The sequence below is a fragment of the Bombus flavifrons genome, chromosome 13 (assembly GCF_040668555.2).
Source record: "Bombus flavifrons isolate JBK064 chromosome 13, iyBomFlav1_principal, whole genome shotgun sequence".
Lineage (NCBI taxonomy): Eukaryota > Metazoa > Arthropoda > Insecta > Hymenoptera > Apidae > Bombus > Bombus flavifrons.
Window position 1 is genome coordinate 5,884,595 of NC_138454.1, and position 23,348 is coordinate 5,907,942.

Sequence of the window (23,348 nt, forward strand, 5' to 3'; positions counted from 1 at the left end):
TCAATGGAACGATTAAAGATTTAATAAATTAAGATAAAAATGTGGTATATTTCAATGCATTGGTTACTCGATGTACAAAACAGATACTGTATGAAATATAATCTGTTCAGGTAGAACTTTGTACTTTGTTGCATTATATCTACAGATACTGTTTACATCTGTTTCTCGGTTCTATAAAATCGTGTTATGATCATTTCTTGTGTATATATGTATATTTCAACCATTGTTCGCTCACGCAGCAAATCAACGAATTACCCTAACAAACCTACTAACGTGTCCTTTCGTTTACAACAAAAGTGTGTATTATTGCATAGATAACAATTAACATAATCAGGCAACATCGTAATAAATTTCTTTTACCCCCATTGATATACGCTTAAAAATGCATTTACCATTCTATACTGTTTTTCTCTCTTATTACCTCAACAAAATGGTAACAATACAACATCGGTATTATTTTCATTTTATCACCATTCCTTAAGTTTCGTTTTGTTGTTCTTCTTTTATTACTGCAGTGATAAATCACGCAAATGGAAGGTAGGAATGAAAGAGAAAATATGCTTGTTACAAAAACCTTAGTATTAAAATATTTCAATAGAAACAATAAATAATAATAATGATCAATAATAAAATTAAAGAAGTTTTTCGGCAGTGTATATAACATGCTAAACTTGGCAGGTGCCTACATCGTTATTTAATTATATCGTACTAATGTATAAGAGGATTATTAAATAATTTGATAACTAATTACAATCATGTACGAGGAGTGGTCGATTTTCTTCTAAACTCCCTTTTGTTTTCGTTTTTCTTACATTTCAATTGTTGACAGTTACTCGGTTGTTCCTTTCTCTCGTTTTTACAAACTTTCTGCTATATTTACGACACAATGACTAAAAAATCTTTTATACAATGTAGATGCGCGTATTTTTTAAAAGGTACGTCGCATTTTATTTACACATCGAATCTCGTATTCACCAGCGAGATTATTTCAAGTCTGATCAAACTCTGCTGGGAAAATTTCTTTATTTAAACTCTCGTGGAGAGGTCGTTCTTTGGATTATTTTGCACAATCTTAAAAATCAGTGGCTAAATTAGTGCCAAAAAAAGAAATAAAAACAAAAATGAAAGATGAGTTAGATTTAACTTGCGGTTAGTGAAATGACTATTCTTCGCTGTCTGTCGTCATATTCGTTTATGAGCAACAGTGAACACTTCGATAACTGCATCCTCCGGAAACAATTGGGGGATACAGAGCTGCGTATAAAATATGCAGCGAATATTTGCTACGAACACACATAGGTTTTGGTAGCTTCTTTTCTTCCCTTTTTGTGAGCTAGTTACGTTAGCTACGACGCCCATAATATATGGTAGATTTTTTACACAGCACTTTTCTTTAACTTACTACATTTTATATGTGATAGTCACATACCATAATTATAGACGAATCCATTTACAAATTGTTTAACTTTTCCTTTTCTTTTTTTTTTACGGAATATAATCTCTATGGTATTAGCATATATTTTATGAAGGCAAACACATTCTCACCGTATGTCCATATATCAAATCGACAATGATTATCTTCTAAATTGTTTTTTTTCTTTCATCAAAAAATGTAGTAGTTAATATTAACTTCAAATGCTTATCAGTGAGTAATGTATAACAGCGTCTTTGACGTTCTTCGGTACTTCACGTTTTAATATACGCGTGAGTATACAGTTAAATATTAAATAGATTTTACTATCGAAATGTAGCATTCCGAAAAAATGTCATAGTACTTTTAGCCTTGTGATCAAGGTCTTCGTTAAATAAATAAATATTTGGATGAAACATATAAAAGGCAAATTATAGAACATCTCACTTCACTGAGTCATTTCTTATTCTTTAATCCAAAGGAAAAAAATAATTAAAGAAGAAAAATTTTTAAGTCGAATACAAGTACCACTTCGAACTGAATCACAAAAAGTGTCTTATACTGCAACAATATACATGTATGTTCCAAAATAATTTAGAATTGTCTTAAACGCTACATTACGAAGAACAAAAAGGAAAGCAGAAAATAATATTTCTACTATGAAATGAAATAATACACGAATAAAACTCTATTTATCTGAATCCACGTAGAAACAAACAGTTCAGTTCAACTGCAGTTATGTTATTCACTGACTCTTCCTACTACCTACGATTTCATTCAAATAATATGATTTCATACTCATGGATAAATAGAACGTAAATAAAATTCGGATACATAGAATCGCTAACTAAAGCTTCGTTGCAAAGATGGTGTTCGATAAATGGAGTTTTATTGCATCTATAAATAAAGAAATATAGACTTGCATTCAACTTATTTCTGTCAATCAAACCATAAGGTACAACCCGTTAAAAAGCTTAACATACTAGCTTATGAAGACACGCTGTATAAAAAATTGATTAAGATTGTTCGTTATTCGAAGGCCATTGTCCTGAATGATTCCAATCCCAATCCTTGCCTTTAGGACGAAACTTACTGGTACTCCCAGAGTTGTTCCAATCTCTATGAAAAAACTTTTTCTTAAAATGATGTCGTTCCGGATCTGGATGACGTTGATATTTTAGAGGCACCGAAGATGTGCTACTGCTACTACTGCTATTACTGCTCGTACTACTACTGTTGGAGGGATTCGGTGGGCGAGGACTGGTCGGTGAAGGTGTACGTGGAGGTCCCAGTGCTTCATCTGGCGACGGAATCACCGGTGGAGGTCCCGTCACCGTGCTGTCCGATCCTAAACCACTGTCAGGACTTGTATTTACTCCCTCTGTAGATCTTCTTCGTTTGTCCAACTCCGTCGACGCGAATGCAACCAATCTATCAAATCCAGAACTGATACGATCTTGCCAATCCGCTTCTCCGTCTGCAAAATGAACTCCACTTAGATACACTGCTTACACGCTCTAAGACGGTACAACGTATTTTCATAAAAATAAGCCAATAACCCTTTTCAATAATCGTACAGTAAAGTATATTTGTATAATTGTAATTGTTACTTTGTCATTAATTATATGCACTATGCACATACGTGTTAAATCATAATTATTGTGTAATAAAATGATTTTATTGGTAAAATAGTATATTATCTGTATTGTGTATGAAGATAGTAAATATTATTTTAAAGATAGTGTATAAGAAGCAGTACTGCTTGAAATATAGTTGTCAATAAAGATAAATGCTACGATGTAAATGTTCATCATGTAATTAGTAAATGTCATTTGTTTTATTTTTGTTATGCAAATAAAAAATATGTGCGATATTTATCATGTACAGTACCTTGTAAAATCCACTTCATCTTTTCTTGTACAACGCATATAACTACTCAATGAAAGAAACACTACATTAATCGCATTTTATATATTATGCTATCATGCAGAAAAGCATGCACCAAAAATTACAAAAACCCATCAACTAAAGATACAGTATTTTTATATAAATCTAACATGCTCCATTTGTTCTTAAGTTCCTTGTTATGCATAAGTAGGCTGTAAATTGTGAAATAACCTTTATTATTGTTTTCATCAAAAAATTTCTTGAGTCTGGCTTATTTTCATGGAAAATTTATTATATTATATAGATAACATGTCTAATATTTATATAATATAAAAAATATATAAGAAAGCTAAAAATCTAAATCTGCATTTTATCGAATGGCTGTAATAACACTAATATAAAAAAGGAATTTTGGACAACTCCTGTGGGATAACTCACCAGCAACCACGAACCAACCCACAGGCAGCCGTACTTTTTGATTTCTCCCTCTGAATGTGTCTCAATCTCTAATAAAACAAGCTTCAAGGGTTGTGAGTGAGATTGAGTATGTGACAGACAGATCTAACCAACAAACAGCTACAGTGCATCTAACAAATACAGCAAACAACAACAAAAATAAATATAAATAAAGATCAAGTACCAGCTCCATAAGATAAGGGAAACCATAGACAATGATTGTAAACCATTAGTGCATAAAAAAACTAATAAAAGGTGCGTAGCAGAAATTAATACGATAGTATCTTAAGAAAGATAAAGCAAGGTGTTTAGAGTATAGGTTCTGTATAGTAAAGATTTAGAGTATTGATGAGTAGAGCAAATACACTTTGTGTACAGTAAAGTCAAAATGCTAATTGTGGAATGTAAAAGCGAAATATTTGCATTAATTTCAAGATATTTTTTTCCATTCTGTTGCTGGATTGATAACTTGTATTGCTATTTTATATTGCTGTGATCACATTGTAAAAATTAGTCTTTAGTATTCAGAAATATTTCAAAATTTCAAATATACTCATATTTTTTCTTACAGCCAGTGTGAAAAGCATATTTTAAAACTTAGATATATACATTCCAAAGCATTTCCTAGTCTAATATTTTGATAGAATGCATAATAGAAGGAGTAAAATTGAAATATAGAACGTTCTCCTCACCGTCATCGCCAATACCGTTTCGTTGTCTCTGCGTTGTCATTTGGGGCTCATCGACTAGCGGCGTGGACGTATTAGAATGTGGTTCCACAAGAGGACTCAATGGCGCTCCGCTTGTGCTTACTGATGATACCACTGCCTCCGTTTTTAGTGACATCGAAGGTTGTGATTGACAAATGGCTGTCACCATACCATTTGTTGTTGTACTGCCATTATTGTTGCTACTGGTTGCATATCGAGGATATGGTTGAAATCTATTACAACAGAAATATATGGGTCAAATCACTTTTCCTAACACAAAAGAAAGGGAAAGGAAAACTAAATAAAATTCTAATACCTTCTATTTGTAGTCAGTATTGGCTCGGTTTTTGTGTTGTGATTATTTAAAATACGAGCATGTAAAGATGCAGCTAATCCTTCTACTGGCAAAAGCTCGCCGTTTGATGTTGCCTGTGATGTATGTAATGATGGTGGCGGATGGGCCTGTGTGAGTGACTGAGAAGGATTGTCAGAGAAATACGATTCATGATAAGGTTTGATATCTGCACGAGGTAACTGGACTGGTGTGTATCTAAATAAGGAAAAATGAATTATAAAATGGAACTTCTAATTTATAAGAACACAATTACTGCTAGATAAGCGTATAATATAATACCTTTGTGGTTGTGTTACTGGAGTAAATAACACAGATGATCTTGAAGTAGTGGTAGGAGTACATGTTGAAATGGCAGAAGAAGTTGGAGCGTAACTTGCTACGTGCGCCAGAGTTGATAAGCCAGCATCACCTTCTGCACTAGCTGGTCTACTGATAGGAGAGTATACATTTTCGGGCCTTACAATTGCGCTCATATCAACAGCAGCATTTATTATAGATTGGTTGGATATTTCTAGCGTTCTCTCTATTTCTCCACTGACTAAATCACCGATTGTTCTAGTGCCGAGCAATCCATTTCCTCCTGTTACAATACGATTATCATGACTCGATTGCCTCGAGTCGATTGTTGGCCTATCGGATGGTGTTAAATGAGAAGAAAGACGTTCTTGAGAGAGGTGACGACGAAGTGCTAACTTCGCAGGTGAAACCTATAGAAAAATGGTTTACATATTACATAAAATAATTAAGATAAAATTATTATAATATTACCTGTGTATAATCAGGAGTAGAAACATTTTGTGGCAATGCAATACGTTTTCTATCTTGCTCAGTCTGATTTTGTAATTGCACCTGTAGTTGCATTTGTTGTTGCTTATTTCTATTTTGCTGATCTTCATTTAAAACACTCGTAATGATACTCTTTAATCTATCTTCGAAATTTGCAACCCTAGGAGGTTCCTGAGTTCTATTTGTTGTCTCCTTATTATTTATTTGCGATTGTGAGGATGAAATGGATGGTGAAGTAGTAGAAAAACTGAGAGATGCTTGTGGCAGTCTGGTTCTAGAATTAGTACTGGTACTAGTATTTTGTCTGTTTAATATTCGGCCAGCTTCTATTTGTCTGCCGGTTTCCAAGATCTTTTGCGCCAATATTTCTGGATTATTTTCCTGTATTTTCCCAATATCAGGAACATCAGGCCATTCTTGTGATCTAGAACGTCCTTCTCTATTTTTTCGTGACGATCCGCTCTTTCCATTTTGCTGCTGATGATGATGTTGACTTTGCGAGTGTTTAGAACCTAGTGCCTCTCTTTGTTGCTGAGCTATTGCAGCAACTTGTTTTTCATTACTTGCTCTTTCCAGAACATTTAGTTCATGTTCCAATTTGGATACCTGTAAATTTATTAGAACTCAATTTATGTATTTAAACATTTGTTTGTATTTAATTGTATAGTATATTTTTTAATAATAAAAATGATAATAAGAATATTCTACCAACCTGACAATGTAATCTTTTACGTTGAGACAAAGTCGCAGAAATTTCTTTCAATATGTAATCCTGAGTAAGTGGTTGTGATGGATTTGATATGCCATTCGTATTTGTGAGACTACTATACTTTTCTTGTAATTCTTGATGTCTAAGCGCAGTTAATCTCGATTGTTCATTTTCCATAGATGCAACCTGGGCCTGTAGCTTACTTGCTTTAGCTTGCAACTGTTTGTGTCTAAGAACTATCTCCTTAGCCTTTGCAAGTAAATCTCCAGGCGATGTCGCATTTATACCTAACTCGGTCATTCTTGCTTTTAAAAGTGCTACACTATCATCAATTAATACCTTTATTTGTTTTTCTAATTGCGCCGCTCTCGATTGTAACTTTGAATTTCTTTCTCTTTCTTTTGCAATATCTGTATTGACTGACACTCTGTACGAAGGAGTTCTCATTGATTCTAACATGAGCATAAATTGGTCCCTGCGTACGAAAATGTATTTGTATAAAAAAATACGTATACAAACAGCATACATATATGTATATTTTACAGAAAGCAAAGATACCTGTACAAGTCCAAAAGTATTTGTAATGCGTACGGAGTGGCGGACGGAGCAGGTGGTATACTAAGTTCTTCATGCACAGAGGTGGAATGCGACTGTAATGAAAGTGATAATGAAGACAGCTGTTGATCCACGCAACCGGGCGCGGGCGGTGGTTTCTTTCCCAAAGCTTGTGGAGATGTACTCAGTAATGTTTGACTATGCAATAAGTCCAAACCAGAAATATTAATTGCTTTCTTGGGCTTTGATTTCTTCACACCTCTTCCCCTCTGTCTCCCTCTAGCTGGGGGTCTTATACCATTTGATTTTCTATTTAGTTTTCTACGGATCTTATTTGATTGCCGACGATTTTTAATGTTATTCTCATCTGCATCAGAATCGCTATTCGTTCCTTGTTGCTCCGAATGATTCGGGCTTTCTAACTGCCTCGAAAGATCCCGTTTAGCTCTATCACCTCTCTCACCTCTATTTGTAACCTTATTATTATTGTTGGCAGTGTTATTTATCACAGAATCAGAATTTTCGTCGCCACCTTGTTTGTTATTTTTTAAGCGGTGGAAATAACGTTCTAACTTAGTACGGTCAATTACATGTAAATAATAAGACACCGGTTTACCAGTCCACGAGACAGAACCCTTTAGTGGTGACATCTCTGATACATGCATTATTGTACCAATATCTGTAAATAAAAAAGATATGTTTGTGACGCAGCACGTATATTGCGTCTTTTATAAAAATATGATACATTACCACTGAGATTTCTATCCGTTATGCGAAAGTTCAGGGGGCAAAATGATTTTGACGATACGATTCGTGCTCCATCCCGTAAATCAGCAAATCGTTCTTTCAGTTGATGATCCACCGTTGGACCGAATGCAAAATTATTAACAAATACTATCGTAGCTCCAGTAATGCTTTCACGATGTTCATCAGCTAAAAAATCGCCTTTTACCAAACGATATTCACCGCATCTTTTCCCATACCAATTCAACCATTTACGAAAGTTTACTTCCATACTCTAATATTTGACAAAAATAAGACTTGTACAGATAATATTAATTATTAATTCAACAGTACCGTCTCCAAAATATCTTAAAGAAGTAATGTACCTGTGCATATCTTGATGGTACATCAGCTCTTTCAACTCCAATACAAATTTTGCATAAAGTTGCTGCAGCCATTTGAAGAACCACTTGCCCAACTCCAGATCCCAAGTCAACAAATACATCATCTTCTGTTACATCAATTTGATCAATCATTTGACACACAAGCTCATAACTAGTTTCTCCATACACTTCTGGTGAAAATGGCTCATACTGATTTAATTTGTCTGGTTCTACTACTGCTTGATTATATGTTTGCTGAAGTATATGCCTAAGTAAACCTCGACTAGGTCTTTTATTCAATCTTTGAGATGGTAAACTAGTGCCTTTCTCCTATGTCAAATTATGCACAATTATTATAAATAAATTATGGATTTAATTAAATATAACTAATTATTTTACTTACCAGTTGAACTAAACTATCAATTGCTCTATTAAATTTGTCACATAAATTTTTCATACTTTCATAATCTCTTGTGTCATAATCACATAAAATGTTATTTTCTAATGGTAGCTTTAGATCTGGCAAATCCTCACAAACCCATCTCATTGTTTCAACAACATCAAGTGCACCATCATGACGATCCTATAATTAATTAATAAAATCCATTTGATTCTCTCTCAAATATATAATTTTCATAAACATTATGTAAAATTCTGTTTCATATTTTCCTTTTTTAATAAACTTATTCAGTAACTTAAACATAAATATAAAAATATTTTTTATCTGTCAATATTTTCCAACTTTAGAATTTATACCCTAAATATATTTTATAAAACCATATACAAAAGAATGTACAGGAAATAGAGGATATGTTATATACTAATGAAGATTTATAGCCTGCAATAAGGATGACCTCCTATTTGAGATTTCCTACTGTCATAAATTAGTATCCTTTGATTTATGACTCTAATACAAATGTTTTTAAATGTATTTAAACAAATAAATGTCTTTACAAATTAAAGTCAATAAAATAATCATTATAACATCAAAATTATATTACTACATTTGTAATTTAACACAGATAACTTATAATTTATGACAATATCCATATTTCATTATTATCTTTATTTACAATAAAGAAACGATTAACCTACAATAAATAATTTATACAAGGAATTTAAAGGAAACTATTTTGTTTGGAAAAACCAAAGAATCATTTTTTTCTCTACATACATACGTACACAGAGTATACAGTGAACAATTAAGAACCTCATATATAATAACAAATAATTACAAATAATTAGACGATGTAGAGAATTCGATAATTAAAAAAACTTTCCGACAGAGTAAAATAAACGTGACAACGAGATGAAATAAAGGTGGGAAAAAATCGCGTCGTGCGGTACATATACGATCAGCTGTGAGAGTGAGGGATAAAAGACAGGTCACGTACCAGCATTTTATGTATTTCCAACAATATCACGTAGTATTTCCCAGAGATAGAACAATCACAAATACGTAATTAGGAAGGTCCACTACTCACAGATCCGGATCCCGAGGTGAGGGGCCATTGATAGACGATCGGTTCTGCTCCGGCTGGCGAGTGCAGGCGCAGCTCCATTTTAGCAGGCCCGTCGTCCTCGTCCCCGTCGTCGTCGCCTTCCACTTCTTTAGTAAGTCGTTTCTTTCGAAAGCCCAGCTCAGGATCGTGTGTGACGTAACCACTTGGATTAACCGTTCGGTGGAGGATCGTGGTCGCTCGTCCTCCCCGCACTAGGACACTACCACCACGTAGACGACGCTCGCGGATCCCCCCGCTCCGCGGTTACATCGCCGGACATGAAAAGACACGAAGGGCCACCTCCAGCGACCGTCAATCCACGAGGACAATCGTTAGCCCGAAAGGCAAGCATCCAACATTCGACGCGACGATGGGGAGAACGAAATGGAGCACGCCAAAACGGCCACCGAAAGGAACACGGAACACGAGGCGCACAACAGAAAAACACTGACAGACTATTGTGCTACTCGAGAAACAGCGGTTTGGGGGGGGATGACGACATCAAAACATGGCGTCATGTCTCTTCCTTCTACCGTATCGTGCTCGTGCGGCAGCACATCCGGGTGTTCCGCGCTAACTTACTTTACTGCGCATGCGCCTCTGGAACCGTTGAACTTTCGACCGCGGATACAACTTTCTTGTTGTGTTGTTATTATTTCACATTTTTTTTCAATGTCACTTTGTTCATTTTACATTTGCAAGGAAATAAACTCAGTAGAGATGAGTTTTTGTCTGTTGATGAAATTAATCAGACCACCAGAGCAGATTGTTTTTTATATTATATATGTATGCTATAATATAAGGAGTTAATAACGAATTGACGATTAGAAAAATTCAGTTTACTGAATAAAGTTTGGGATGTGATATACATATAATGTTTAGGACCGTTATTCCTTTTAGTATATATAATAATGTTTCGTTTTAAATAAGAGGATAATCTATATACATGGTTACGTATATATGAGAGCGAAAGTTACGATATCGATACTTCTAGAAGCGCAATTACATTTACGGAATGACCTATTGATAGAACATGGTATTTGTCACGTAGGCAGTTCACACAAGAATCAGCGCCTCTGTAGATGATGTACAGAACTTTAGTTCTGCTATTTAAGGTCATCATGTTGTGTAGTAAAGTCAAAGATGTACTGGACGTCGTATGTACATTTGAAAAAATTGTGTAACATGAGATCAAAATAAAAAGAACATATACTTAGTAAAATATTAACAAGAAAGTTGTACTAAATGTTCCATATACTTGTGAAAATATCTACCGATGTTTTGATTCACCTTACGGAGTTTATGCGAACTAAAAAGTACAGTTACCACTGAATGACGTGTTGCACATATTTTTTGATTGTAAATTGTAAATATATTAAAACTAGGTTAATTAGGTAACACAATAAACGTGTAGCCATGTCGGACGAATTGAAATTAGATCACCGTGCGAAAAAAAGGATCAAAGAGGTTAAAAGGAAAGCTAGACCAGGTAAACATGTCATAACCTAATTTTATAACCTATACGTTGACGTGATATGGGCGTAAATTACTTTTAACAGACAATTATTCTTGACGAATTATTTTATATTGCTAGTATGACTAGAAGTAATTGAGACACCGTTTGTCTTCTTGTGACGCTCGTCGTTATAAACAGAATTTGGATATGTGATACAAGACCGAACTATCTTTGCCGACCTTGGATGATGTAACTCCAAATTTCCTGAAAGTATTGCGATAATAATATAATATAATGCACTTATACGTAAATAGTTTACCGTTTAAATTGCTGTATAAACATTAAATATAATAAATTATATAGTGTCAGTAATATATACAAATCTTAATAAACCTTCATTGTTTACATAATATATTTTATTATTTTTATATTATTCAAACGTTTCATTCTTTCAAAAATCGTTCCTATTCTTTTCTTTACAATAGTTAAATGTTTCTTCTAGAACTTGGTGATAAGGCTGCTTGGATCCAACATGGCTATAGTAAAAAATTCGAATCGTTTTGGAATTTCATTGATAATGTGGATCGTATTGATGAATCTAAAGTATCTACAGAAGAATTTATAGAAAAATATGAGAAACCTTACAAACCTGTGATAATACAAGGTGTTCAAAATGGTTGGAAAGCCCAGTATAAATGGACTATAGAGGTACATGTTTTTTAAATTAATTACAAAATATATTATTATCTATGACTAATAATTTTCCATTAAAATGCAGAGATTAGTAAAAAAATACAGAAATCAAAAGTTTAAATGTGGTGAAGACAATGAAGGATATAGTGTAAAAATGAAAATGAAATATTATGTACGCTATATGCTTAATAATGAAGATGATTCACCTTTGTATATCTTTGATAGTTCCTTTGGTGAACATCCTAGACGAAAAAAATTACTAGAGGATTATGTTATTCCTAAATATTTCCGTGATGATTTGTTTCAATATGCTGGAGAGCATAGAAGACCGCCATATCGTTGGTTTGTTATGGGACCTGCTAGGTCTGGTAAGTATTTTAATTACTTTCATAAAATCATAAAAAATTACAGTAATGATATTACCTGCTTTAAAAGATATATCTATATAAATAACTGCTTTATCTAAACAATTATTTTAGACTACGTTATGAATAAGTAATGTGAATACAGGTACAGGCATACACATAGATCCATTAGGAACAAGTGCCTGGAATGCACTGATTTCTGGGCATAAAAGGTGGTGTTTATTTCCTACACATACTCCGCGAGAACTTCTTAAGGTATCTGCGGCTGAGGGTGGTAAACAAAGAGATGAAGCTATTACATGGTTTTCTGTTATTTATCCACGTACAAAATTGCCTACCTGGCCACAAGATTGTTTGCCAATAGAGATTTTACAAAATCCTGGTGAAACTGTTTTTGTTCCTGGCGGTTGGTGGCATGTTGTTTTAAATCTTGATGAAACTATAGCAGTTACTCAAAATTTTTGTTCCCGTACGAATTTTCCAGTAGTGTGGCATAAAACAGTAAGAATTTATGTATAAAACAATGAATTCACAATAAAATAATATACATGCTGTATAATAATATACGTATGTTTTAATAATTTTGCTATAGGTACGGGGGAGACCAAAATTATCACGTAAATGGTTAAAAGTACTCAGGGATAAAGAACCAGAATTAGCAGCATTAGCTGAAACTATAGATGTAAAAGAAGATACAGGTGTTGCCAGTGATTCTTCTAGTGGTTCTTCAAGTAGTTCTTCAAGTACTAGTAGTAGTAGTCAATCAGAAGACAGTGCAGATGACAGTGGTCAAGAATCATTGACAACGCATAAAAAGAAAAAAAGGTAGGAACTTGTTTTATTATATGTAGTTTTCGGACTGAAAGAAAACCACATTTAATATTATTATTAGTCCATTTATTTTTTGTAATTATAAGTATAATAAGACATAATACTGTTTTTAAATTTTTAGAAGAAAACTAAATAATAGCCAACCCTGACAATATCAAGCATATGGGACCTACAGAGACCTCAGACTGTACAGTATTAACCAACAATTGTTTGTACTAAGAATAAATATTATAATTATTACGACCTTCATGTTCATAATAAAATAAATGCTAGATAATACCAAATTTGTTCTTATTAAATAAATTTGTTTAAATACTATACTTAATCCACGATAATGCACTTAAGTTTTGCTGAATCAATTTTTTTAATAATACATCTTTGGACTTCATATTTCCATATACTATAGAATCGTTTTGTTATTTAAAAATTACATTTATAAATTTTATACATGTGTTAAATGCTTATATCCATTAAGGCAGTACACGCAAAACTTGTTATAAAATATTTAAAGTGTCAAACACATCATACATATATGATCTCAAACATAAAATATTGAAATTAACACATCAGCAGGCAATAGTCAGGTGCATTATCATTACAAATCCTCGAATTAATTATCCATTGTGTTATAAATTAATACAAATTAACAAATAAATAAAAAAATATAATTACAAAATAAATACAACATTTCCAATGAGTGCATGTATTAGCTTTTCAATGAGTTGCTTCTCTGGAAAGTTCTTGCATCTCTCTTATAGTAGCTCCACAGCCTCACTGTTGCATCACTTCACGTTGACATCATATTGCATGCACCATATTGGAGTGTAAATAACATAGAAGCAAAGTAATACAAGAAATTAAATTAAATTTTCATATTCGTTAAATTATACAAGTCAATGATTATGACAAGTATTATTTTCTACTACAACTTCATTCAATCAAACAAATGTTTTACACAGAATACATTCATAACTGCAACCACACTATTAATGACAAATTTTTGCTAAAAACTTGCATAAATACTTTTAAAAAGCAATACACACAGCTTTGATAGAAACGAATGAGAATTGATCAGTAAAAGAAATATGAAATTTTAAAGAAATATCATTAAGTTATTCTTTCATGTTTAATAACTAATCTACCATGTAATATCAATAAATAATTTTACAGAAATTTAAAGCGCATTTCCGATTTTCATTACATTCGATGGTAATTACATGTCAAAGCGTTTGAGGCAGAAAATTAAAGTTACTATTATTTTATAATTTATCTTTTCATTGTATGGAATAATAATTTCGGAACTATAATAAACAAGTATGTAGATGTGTAAGCAAACGAACTGTTGTCTGTTTTTTTATAAATATTTACCAGCTGAAAAGTTAAAATTTTATCAAATAAAATTCATGGTATGTATTTATGATAAACATGTCCACACACTTTTATAAAACAGCTGAGTGGACAAGCATGCGCATTACCACATCAACAAATTATAAATGCAAAGGAATATTATGCAGCAAAATAGAAAAATAAGTTAAAGGGAAACAGTGGAAATAGACATGGATAATGAGGAATCGGGAATACGCCACAGCTTCACCTCTCCAGAGCTGCAATCAACATTTTAGATGTTATTCCGTTCAAGAAAGTTATGTCAAGTACTGAACCCGAGCAAATATTTCAACTTAAAATAATTTATCTAATCAAGTCCTCAAAGTTAATTTAGAATAATGTAAAATTTTTATGTTATTGCAGCTTATATTTCCAATATGCTTCGGGTCAGTTTAGTATGAACAACAATACAAAAATGCATACTTACTTGCTTGCAGTAAAAACGTGTTGCTGATTAGTTGTTACAGCATTGATAGCAGTACCGTGTGCTCGAACTTCTCCTATTGGAGTACATTCTGCTTGATCCTTTGGTACAGACCAGGCTTTTAACACACCCCCTCTGCATCCAGATATCATTATAGATCCATTATTAATCATACACAAACCCAAGATCCAATCTTTGTGAGCATTATTTAGTGATTGAACTAGTTCCATTCTGCTCAAATCCCATCGTTTAATACACATATCCCTTGATCCTAAAAAAAGTTCATTATAAATTTTAAAAATATCTCTAATGTATTAAAGGTGATAATAATGTTAGAAACCTGATTTTAAAAATACTTGCCAGAAAACAATGTCGATTCGTAAGTTGTCAAACATTGAACACCATCATAATGTGGAGGTGCCAGACTAACCGATTGCCCGGATGCATTTGGTTCAACAAGAGATATCAGATGATCTTTGCTACCTGTTATCACCCTTCCATCATCTGCGACAGCTAAACACATTACTGCTGCCGTATGTGGTGTACTTAATCTTCCAGTGTGTGTTAATTTACGGAGATCCCATACTCTGACTTTATCGCTAGACGCGGTATATAATTCTTGCTCATCTATACTGAGCACTAAATCATTGATGGTTGTTTCACCAACAGGAACTTGAAGCACCCTAGATGGAGTTGATAATGCGAGTGGTCCACTTTGAGCTTGACCAGATGAAAATAAAGTTTTCACACAGCTGTTTCCTGTACGCAAATCCCAAACTTTTACATATGCTGAAGAAACACTGAATAATAAATTATGCACTGGTGAATATTTCACCGCTACGACGTTGTTCGGATGACCACTTAATGTGAGATTCTCAATTCCTGTCCCTAAATCCCATACTTTGACAGTTCGATCTAAAAATTTTATACATAGTTAATGTATAAAGAGTATTAAGAGAGAAAGAGAGAGAAATGTAGGATACTTTTAAAGATGTTAAATATTTGTTTTACGTCTGATACCTTTTGAACCACTGAAAAGCAAATCAGAAGTTACACATATAGTCAGTACTGCTTTGCTATGTCCTTCGGCAACGTGAGTGCATTGCAAAACAGCTCGTGGCTGTGTCTGAAAAAAATATATATCATGTACAACTAATAGAATACAGCATTCATACTGTATTTACCTTGCCTTGATATTGAGAAATAATTCCTTTCATAGGTTGTGGATCTGTAGATGTTGGTTGTCTACTTGCAGTTAGTCTAGAGAAAACGTTTTCTTCTCGACTATTGAACCGTCGGTATGTAGTCGGAGATCCAGGAGGTGATGACACATCTGTATGTGCTACTTGTTCCCTAGTTGAGGGTTTGTTATGTTAGCGTGTTAGTTAGCCGGAAATCTTGTCAATTTTAATCCGAGGTAAGCTATATTGGCTCAATACAATATGGATCATGCAAGTGCATTATTATAAGATATAATTGTAAATTGATTTTATTATAATTAGTAACAGTGTTGCTGAATTATAAATATATTAATCTGTATAACATTAAATATATTACAGTATAAGAAAATACTACACATTGATATTTGGAAAATAAAAACTATAATAATAAATGGTTAATTTATGAGAAAACTGTAATTAATGCACATCATGATTCATTACAGAAAATGTTTAAAGAAATTTAAACAAAAAATAAAAAAAAGAATGATCCACCAAGGGGCTTTTTAAAAGTATTTCCATAGAACAGTGTACCTTAAGTGTTTGTGCTTTTATTTATTAATTGTCATGTATACAAAATAGCTGCTTACATATATACAAATTCATGATTCTTTTGCGAAACAATGTGTTTTATACAAATAGAAAATTTTGCGACATTTATACATATTTATATTAGAGAGAGATAGAAATGTATATAATACATTGAATAAATTGTTTGGCATTAAAACAATCTTAATAAGGTACCTGTAGTAAGAACAATAAATAAAATGTTATTATTACCAAATTTCCCGAAAACTAACGAATTTTCAAATGCATTTCGTATGAGATATAAAATTTTGTACAAATTGTATCTTCTTGCCTAATGCAACAATTTGTATGTTAGTAATCTTATTTTGTAAATTATTAACGCAAACAAAATGTGAAAAAAGACAAAATATAGAATCAAAAGAAATAATTTTTAATAAAGTCAATTCCCTTAATACCTACTTTCTTGTGTTTATAACAAAAGAAATTATGTCATTGGTACACCTTTTCTGGCTATAGTTCAAACAAAATTAAAATCTCATGATGAAAATATTAATAAATGCACTTGTCGAGAATGATACAGATCTTTTTAAGAAAAAAAATTAACCAGTAGTGCATGAAACAAGGCGTCAAGACAAAGATATACAAAGAATATAAAAATTAGGACGTGCTGCAGGATTATCACTCACATGGAGCCTCCACCAGGATGAAGCGGTCGTCGCAGCGGCCTTGGCGATGTACTATCACGTCGACTTAGAGTCGGGGATCCACCACTTATGCTACCATGACTTCTGGTTAAAACCAATCCTCTTATGAAAGAAAAATGTTCATTTTATATTTCACATTACATGATTAAGTTATTGGAGAATAACTGTACTTACTTTAAACTACCAGGTGCACTAGGCACCCTCGTAAGTGGATGATTATGACTTTGATTTTGTTCTTCTGTCTTTAAATTATCTGGATTAGCTTGAACTCCATAAAGGAGCTCTTGAGGTTGTGTAGTCCTTCTGCGTACTTTATTGTTACGTTGTTTTTCCTCTCCAACAATAACTTGAGTGTAATTTTCACTAATATTTCAAATTAAATAAATATTACTAATAGATATTGCTAAGAGGTATTAAAAAAATAGTGTATGACTTACTTATCTGGTGATGAACTCCTAGAACTAGGTGGACTATAATTCATAGTACTATGATTATTCGTAAGCGATAAAAGATCTCTGTCTCGCAACACGTGCTCCAATAATTGATGTTGCACATCACTTTCTTGCGCAACTTGATTTAGTCTTGATTCCATGTCTCGGACTTCAAGCTGCTTTTGTGCAGCCACGCAACTTTGCTCGACAGTAAAAGCTAGCATTCTTTGTAATAAATATTGAGCCTCATCTACCGACTGAATCGTTGATATAAGAGCTTCAACACCAGGTTCCCCTTCGCCTTCACCATCTCCCATTTCCATCATATCACGTTGACATTCAGAGATACTATCCTGTAAAGAATAACTTGAAGAACAAAGCAACATTAACTTGGCTAATATAAGAAAAGAAAGTTACCTGTAGATAGCTAATTTTACTTCTCACATTATCAATTTCTTCATCTATGTCGATTGTGTCACCTCTCGAACTTTCTATAACATTTCTGTGCTTTTGAAGCTTTTCAAGTTCTCTACCTAGTTCTTCTCGTTCTTGAAGAAGTCTTTCCATTTCTCTCTCCGTTTCTGCAGCTGCCTGCTTAGCCAATGCTTGCTTAGCAATGGTTCTTTCAAATGTTTGCCACCTTTGTTTTAATGCTTTTGGGTTAATTGGTTTAGGCGGTGCTCTACCGGCAGCCTTTTGGCTTAGACCTCTGTCTCGTTTTCTTAACGCTGAAACTTCTTCTTGTTTGCGTCTAAGAACTACTTCTTTCATTCTTTTATCTGCCTCAAGCGTTCGAATCGTATTTGCATTCTTCCTACTTTCCTTACGCAATTGTGCTATTTCTCTATTACGTCTCAACTCATTTTCTTTATGTCTCTGTGCTTCTTCGCGCATTTTATTCAGAAGTTTTACTTTTGCTCGCTTCATCTCTGCCAGTTCATTTCGAAGCCCTCTTAACCTGTTTTCATTCTGAGATTGACTCTTAAGTAGCCTCGCATGTTCCTTCTTTGCAGATTGCAAAAGTCGTACTTCTTTTTGCATAGCAGAAAGTTTCTTTTCATATTCATCGCGTAATTTTTTCACCTTTTCTGTCGGTGGTATTGGTTGTTGTTGTAATGATTGCAACACCTTATCTCTTTCTTCTTGGGTATTTCTGATTCGAGCTTGTAATTGAGCAAGTTTATCTTCGTAATGTTGCTTCATAGTTTGTAAACGTCGTTGAGAAAGTTCAAGTTCTTGTATTAGTCGTTGTTTTACATCAATATCTGACGTTAAAGCTTCCAATTCACGACCCATAGCTGCTTCTTCTTCGTCTTCTTCTACAAAACATTATATTATATATAATTATATATTATCTAAATTATACATATAATTATAATATATGTCGGGTTAATCGGGTTTGTTGGGTTGGTGCTGGTTCTTGGGGCGCCTTGTGTTTCTTCATTAGGACTAGCCATTATAGTTGTTCAAAGGTTTATATTTACAGTAATATGTACAGGAGTTGATTAAACAAGGTTTAACTGTATAACGTCACTCTTAAATAAACAATGTTCTCGGGTTTAACGAATCCACGGTCAATGGGACAACTATTTGAACATTTAGTTATAAGCTATTCTTGAAATGACGTTAGCTATGACGTTCGGTATCTTTTAGACTAATCGTTTGACGTTGTGTATCAACTCTCCAAGGTGATCATACAAATAGAAGACTGACACGATCACACTTGTCAATTGCATATTGATCAGGGTTATCAACAAAATTCCAGGCACCGTTACTAGGCTCGCGTAGAGCCGTTATTGCTCCCGCCTCGGGACTTGTTAATACAACGTGTGTCCCTCAACATTAGTACTTCTACGTTCATCCCGAGACCGTGGCTACGTTCGGTGACCGGCAGTGTCACCTCAACCTCAAGTCCACTGTTATAATACTATATTGAACAGCTTAAACAAACAGTTTAACCGAAAGTATTGGGAATCTTCCCAAAATTCCAAAAGAAAGGCCCGCCATCCCTACATCTCCGACATATATATATACCTTTTCTATCGGAATCATCATCTGAATCATCTTCGCTTACAGAATCCTGCCCTGCTTCTGTATCATCACCTTCTGTTTCATCTCCTGTTTTCCCAGCAATATTGGAAGTATGTCCATGCTGTTCCTTTAATGCAGTTAATGTTTCAATTTCTTTTTGTAGTTCTTTCTTAGCATCATTTAATACTGATGTAGAGTCACTATGAAATATGTATCCAGAATCACCATAGGGGTTGGCGGCATTAACCTGTGTGGATTGAAACACCATTCGAAAATCAATTGCTACATAGGACAATAACATATGTATCTGCTATTACTATATGCCTTACAACTATGTATGTGCTATTATACCTGTATTTGACGTTTCTTCAATTGCTGATACATAGCTTCTGCTTCTAAAAGACGAGCTCTTAGTTCTTCTATTTCTTGCAAATATCCTTGTATTAAACTCGTCACTTCAGGATTTTCACCTGTTGATGACAACCATTGACCAGTATCTTTTTCTGCCTGCAGAAGAACATTCTTTGCTGTCAATGCTTCAACTGTTTCTGAAAGGGCTTTTACTCTAGTACGAAGACTCTGTAATTCACTGTTCAACATTTGATTTTCATGCCAAGCATCGTTTATACCATCTTCACCAACAACTCTTTTTCCTAATAAAAAATAAATAACAAATTAAAATTTTAACTTTTCATAATAAATTTGATATGTTATAAAAACCAATTCTCCATATCCATATAATATTTTATACATTTACCTTGCCTATATTCCATTAATTCTAATTGAAGCTGCTGTATTTCTCTTCTAAGAGAAGCAATTGTTCTTGAACTCTTATCTTGATTAATTGTAACTTTATTCTTTATGTTCCTTGCTCTGTTTGCATACTTCAGAGTACTTAAAGTTTCCATAAAATCTCTATCACTTGGTGATACACAGGCTATCATAACAGTTTGACTGTTACCTACAACCATTGTACATAAATATTTATTGATAAATTAATACAATTAGAATAAAAGTATGTATTTTATAAATATATTTATGATTCTATTACCTCCTAGTGAATCTTGAAGCAGCCTTGTTAGCTTTGAATCTCTGTATGGTACATGTAAAGCTCTTTTTGTCTTATCGCCAAGTGCAGAAATTACATTACCTAAAGCCAACTATAATGCAAAAAATAATTGTTCTGATGATAATTATAATATTGTGTAGTTCTCCTATAAAATTATCAATACATTACCAATCCACAATTTATAGAAATCCCTTCTTTTGCTCTATCTCCAGTAGCACCAGTTCTTTTTAGCCTTTCTGATCCAGCTAAATCTACAAAATGAAATTTTGCAGTTAAAGTTTCAAATTCACCAGCAGGTTCAGAGCCACTTGTATCAACATCAGCATCTGGATCTTCAACTTTTACGTATCTTTGCTGCTTTATATATAGTGTAAATATTGCATGTGATCTTGATGACTGGGTATTCATTTGGGTAGATCCAGTTGTACGTGACAATGCTCCTAATCTTAAATACTCTAATGCTTCCTCTGGACTAGTAACAATTCGTGGTTCCACTCCAGCTAAATGAATATTGCCTGAGGGATCTTCATGAATACGAGCACCACCCCTAGGACCACCAGGTCCTAGTAAATCTTTCAAGTCCTCATTATACAATTCCAAAAATTGTGCAGTAACCTATTATAACACATAAAAAAACAATTTATATAGAAGAAACATTTTATCTTATGAAATATTAAATTTCACTCATAAGTAGAATAATTTATTTCAGTGAAGTAACATGGATTTAGAATTGTATACAAATTTTCTTTGCAAACCTTAAATTCCGGAGGCATTTGTGCACGTTCTCTAGCCTGCTGTTGTTTTTCCGCAATACCATTGAACAGGTGTCTAATAGCTCTTGGAATAATTCCAACTACAGCTTCACCTACTTCCACATCAAATCCAGTACCCATAGTATATGTTTTACCAGACCCAGTTTGACCATATGCAAGAACTGTTGCATTATATCCATCTAATGCACCTTCTACCAAACGTGCAACACATGTTTCATGAATTGTGCTTTGTCCAACACCAGTATCAAAAACATAATCATATGTAAAGGCCTTGTCTGGTCCAAGAAAGACTTGGGGTTCTCCTGGAGGTACTTGTGTACAAATTCTACACATGTCAATTACTTCACGTGCTACTTGAGGCCTTATTCTGTGATTAATAACAATAAATTATGAATTACCGACATTTCTTAATATTTCGATAGAAGAAAATTAAATATTAAAGATTAAATACGAATATAAACAATGAATATGAAAAAGAAAAAGTACAAATGATTTTTATTTTTCATACATAAATTACGTTTAATCAATTCGTATTCGTATTCATATATAATTTATTACGTTGTAGTCACATTTAATGTGTTATAATCAACATCATCGTACACAACGCATCAGCTGTTACTGTAATAAAAATCCCGCGCGATGGTAAGAAGAAATATATACAACAAAATGCATAAAGAATGCAGCTAAAGAACAATTTGAAAATACTCAAATAAGGAAAAGACCAGATGGTTAAATGTGGGAATGACTAATATAAACAATTGGAAATTGAATAAATTATGAAGAAACGAAGAAAATATGGTGGGGGAGAAAAAATTCATTCATCAGAAATCGAGATGCATGTTCGTCGTTCGGTATACAACCGGTAATAAAGCCTACGACCTACGCATCCAATTCTTTAAAAGGAGATATTATGCGATTAAAGTACGCAATGCAGTACTGCGTAAAAAAGAATGCTGACGACATTTCAATTATAAAATAACTTCATCGAAAAATAACAGGGAGATTTGGAAGATAAAAACGAAAAATATTAATGACAAATATCGCATTTACATATCGTTATGTGTTTGTTAATAAAATAAATAATTTTAAAAAAATGAATAAAAAATTAAGGATATTAAGAAACATATGAATATGTCGATAGTTAATTCGTGTAACTGTTTAGTAAGGATATTCGGAGAAATCTGTAATCATGTTGAAACGGTCTAAATAGAGGAATTTTCTAAAATCGTGAAAGTGTAACAGGAATCAATGCCTTTCGCATTTCTAATCATTGGATTCGTAACAATGGATCCCAAGTGAAAGAAAAAATACATATCTATAGTAATAGATAAGATACACCGGGAAAGAATATATAATGACAATACGCGTAAATTACGGAAACATTGGAAAAGTACAGCATTTTTTACAGCAAAATTTTTACGTTTTGAATTCGAATAATACCTCCCGCGAATCTTACAGTTATTATTAACTGTATCACATCGGTGATATAAGCTGTCACCGCGTATGTCGTTTTAGTAGCTTAGTTTGCGACAATGTAGCCTACTTGACAGAGTGTCTTGCACAAAAACAATTTGATGAATTGATGTTTTAATAGAAAACCTGGACTTACCGTACGGCAACGCGTACACTCGTATCATCAGACATCTCGATATTGAATATTGTGCAACTCTTTAGGATATGAAAGCAGAAAGAACAAAATCTCACTGGAGAAATCAACGAGAAATTGGTGCGATTAGGCCGAAACTATTAGGCGACGGGGCTATAATTTTTCGATATACAGATATACTGAATGCGCACGCGTTATTAGATGCGGCGACCGTGAAAATTCCGCATTTTTCGTCGTGGACGCGCGCACAGACAATTGTGAAATCCACTCAAACATTTCTCATAACGAAAGAAAAATCTCTACGCTAGTCGCGTCGACCCAAGGACTGTACAGATCTTGGATTGAAATCATACGTGA

At 33.4% G+C, this 23,348-nt stretch overlaps 3 protein-coding genes across 6 annotated transcripts; 1 reads left to right on the top strand and 2 right to left on the bottom strand.

Annotated features, from left to right (window-relative positions):
• Positions 1-28: 28 nt before the first annotated feature.
• On the bottom strand, positions 29-9,929 carry gpp (DOT1 like histone lysine methyltransferase grappa). 3 transcript variants are annotated; one of them, XR_011174835.1, is made up of 12 exons: positions 9,460-9,927; positions 8,379-8,558; positions 7,979-8,305; positions 7,620-7,887; positions 6,873-7,548; positions 6,318-6,789; positions 5,588-6,211; positions 5,099-5,526; positions 4,781-5,014; positions 4,447-4,697; positions 3,737-3,885; positions 2,748-2,888 (listed from the first exon to the last, which is right to left on the bottom strand). XR_011174835.1 is itself a non-coding variant. In XM_069125822.1 (11 exons), exons 1-11 carry the CDS (start codon positions 9,535-9,537, stop codon positions 2,428-2,430), a joined length of 3,969 nt encoding a protein of 1,322 aa, XP_068981923.1. In that variant the 5' UTR covers positions 9,538-9,929; the 3' UTR covers positions 29-2,427. The 3 variants fall into 3 exon arrangements, 2 of the variants coding, with proteins under 2 accessions (XP_068981923.1, XP_068981922.1); XM_069125822.1 differs by lacking the exon at positions 3,737-3,885 and having other exon boundaries at positions 29-2,888; positions 4,447-4,667; positions 9,460-9,929; XM_069125821.1 differs by lacking the exon at positions 3,737-3,885 and having other exon boundaries at positions 29-2,888.
• A 669-nt stretch (positions 9,930-10,598) lies between these two features.
• Positions 10,599-13,106, top strand: PSR (bifunctional arginine demethylase and lysyl-hydroxylase PSR). Its single transcript, XM_069125851.1, has 6 exons — positions 10,599-10,966; positions 11,436-11,641; positions 11,712-11,994; positions 12,137-12,492; positions 12,584-12,816; positions 12,944-13,106. The coding sequence occupies exons 1-6, from the start codon at positions 10,894-10,896 to the stop codon at positions 12,969-12,971; spliced, it is 1,179 nt and encodes a 392-aa protein (XP_068981952.1). The 5' UTR covers positions 10,599-10,893; the 3' UTR covers positions 12,972-13,106.
• Klp31E (kinesin-like protein 31E) lies at positions 12,742-23,333 on the bottom strand. Of its 2 annotated transcripts, none has more exons than XM_069125817.1 (16): positions 22,995-23,333; positions 21,368-21,752; positions 20,781-21,227; positions 20,595-20,703; positions 20,301-20,504; positions 19,895-20,196; positions 19,547-19,790; positions 17,930-18,831; positions 17,519-17,865; positions 17,256-17,444; positions 17,064-17,183; positions 15,817-15,985; positions 15,653-15,758; positions 14,993-15,547; positions 14,636-14,903; positions 12,742-13,607 (listed from the first exon to the last, which is right to left on the bottom strand). In XM_069125817.1, the coding sequence occupies exons 1-16, from the start codon at positions 23,027-23,029 to the stop codon at positions 13,529-13,531; spliced, it is 4,461 nt and encodes a 1,486-aa protein (XP_068981918.1). In that variant the 5' UTR covers positions 23,030-23,333; the 3' UTR covers positions 12,742-13,528. The 2 variants fall into 2 exon arrangements, with proteins under 2 accessions (XP_068981918.1, XP_068981919.1); XM_069125818.1 differs by having other exon boundaries at positions 12,742-14,426.
• Positions 23,334-23,348: the final 15 nt, after the last annotated feature.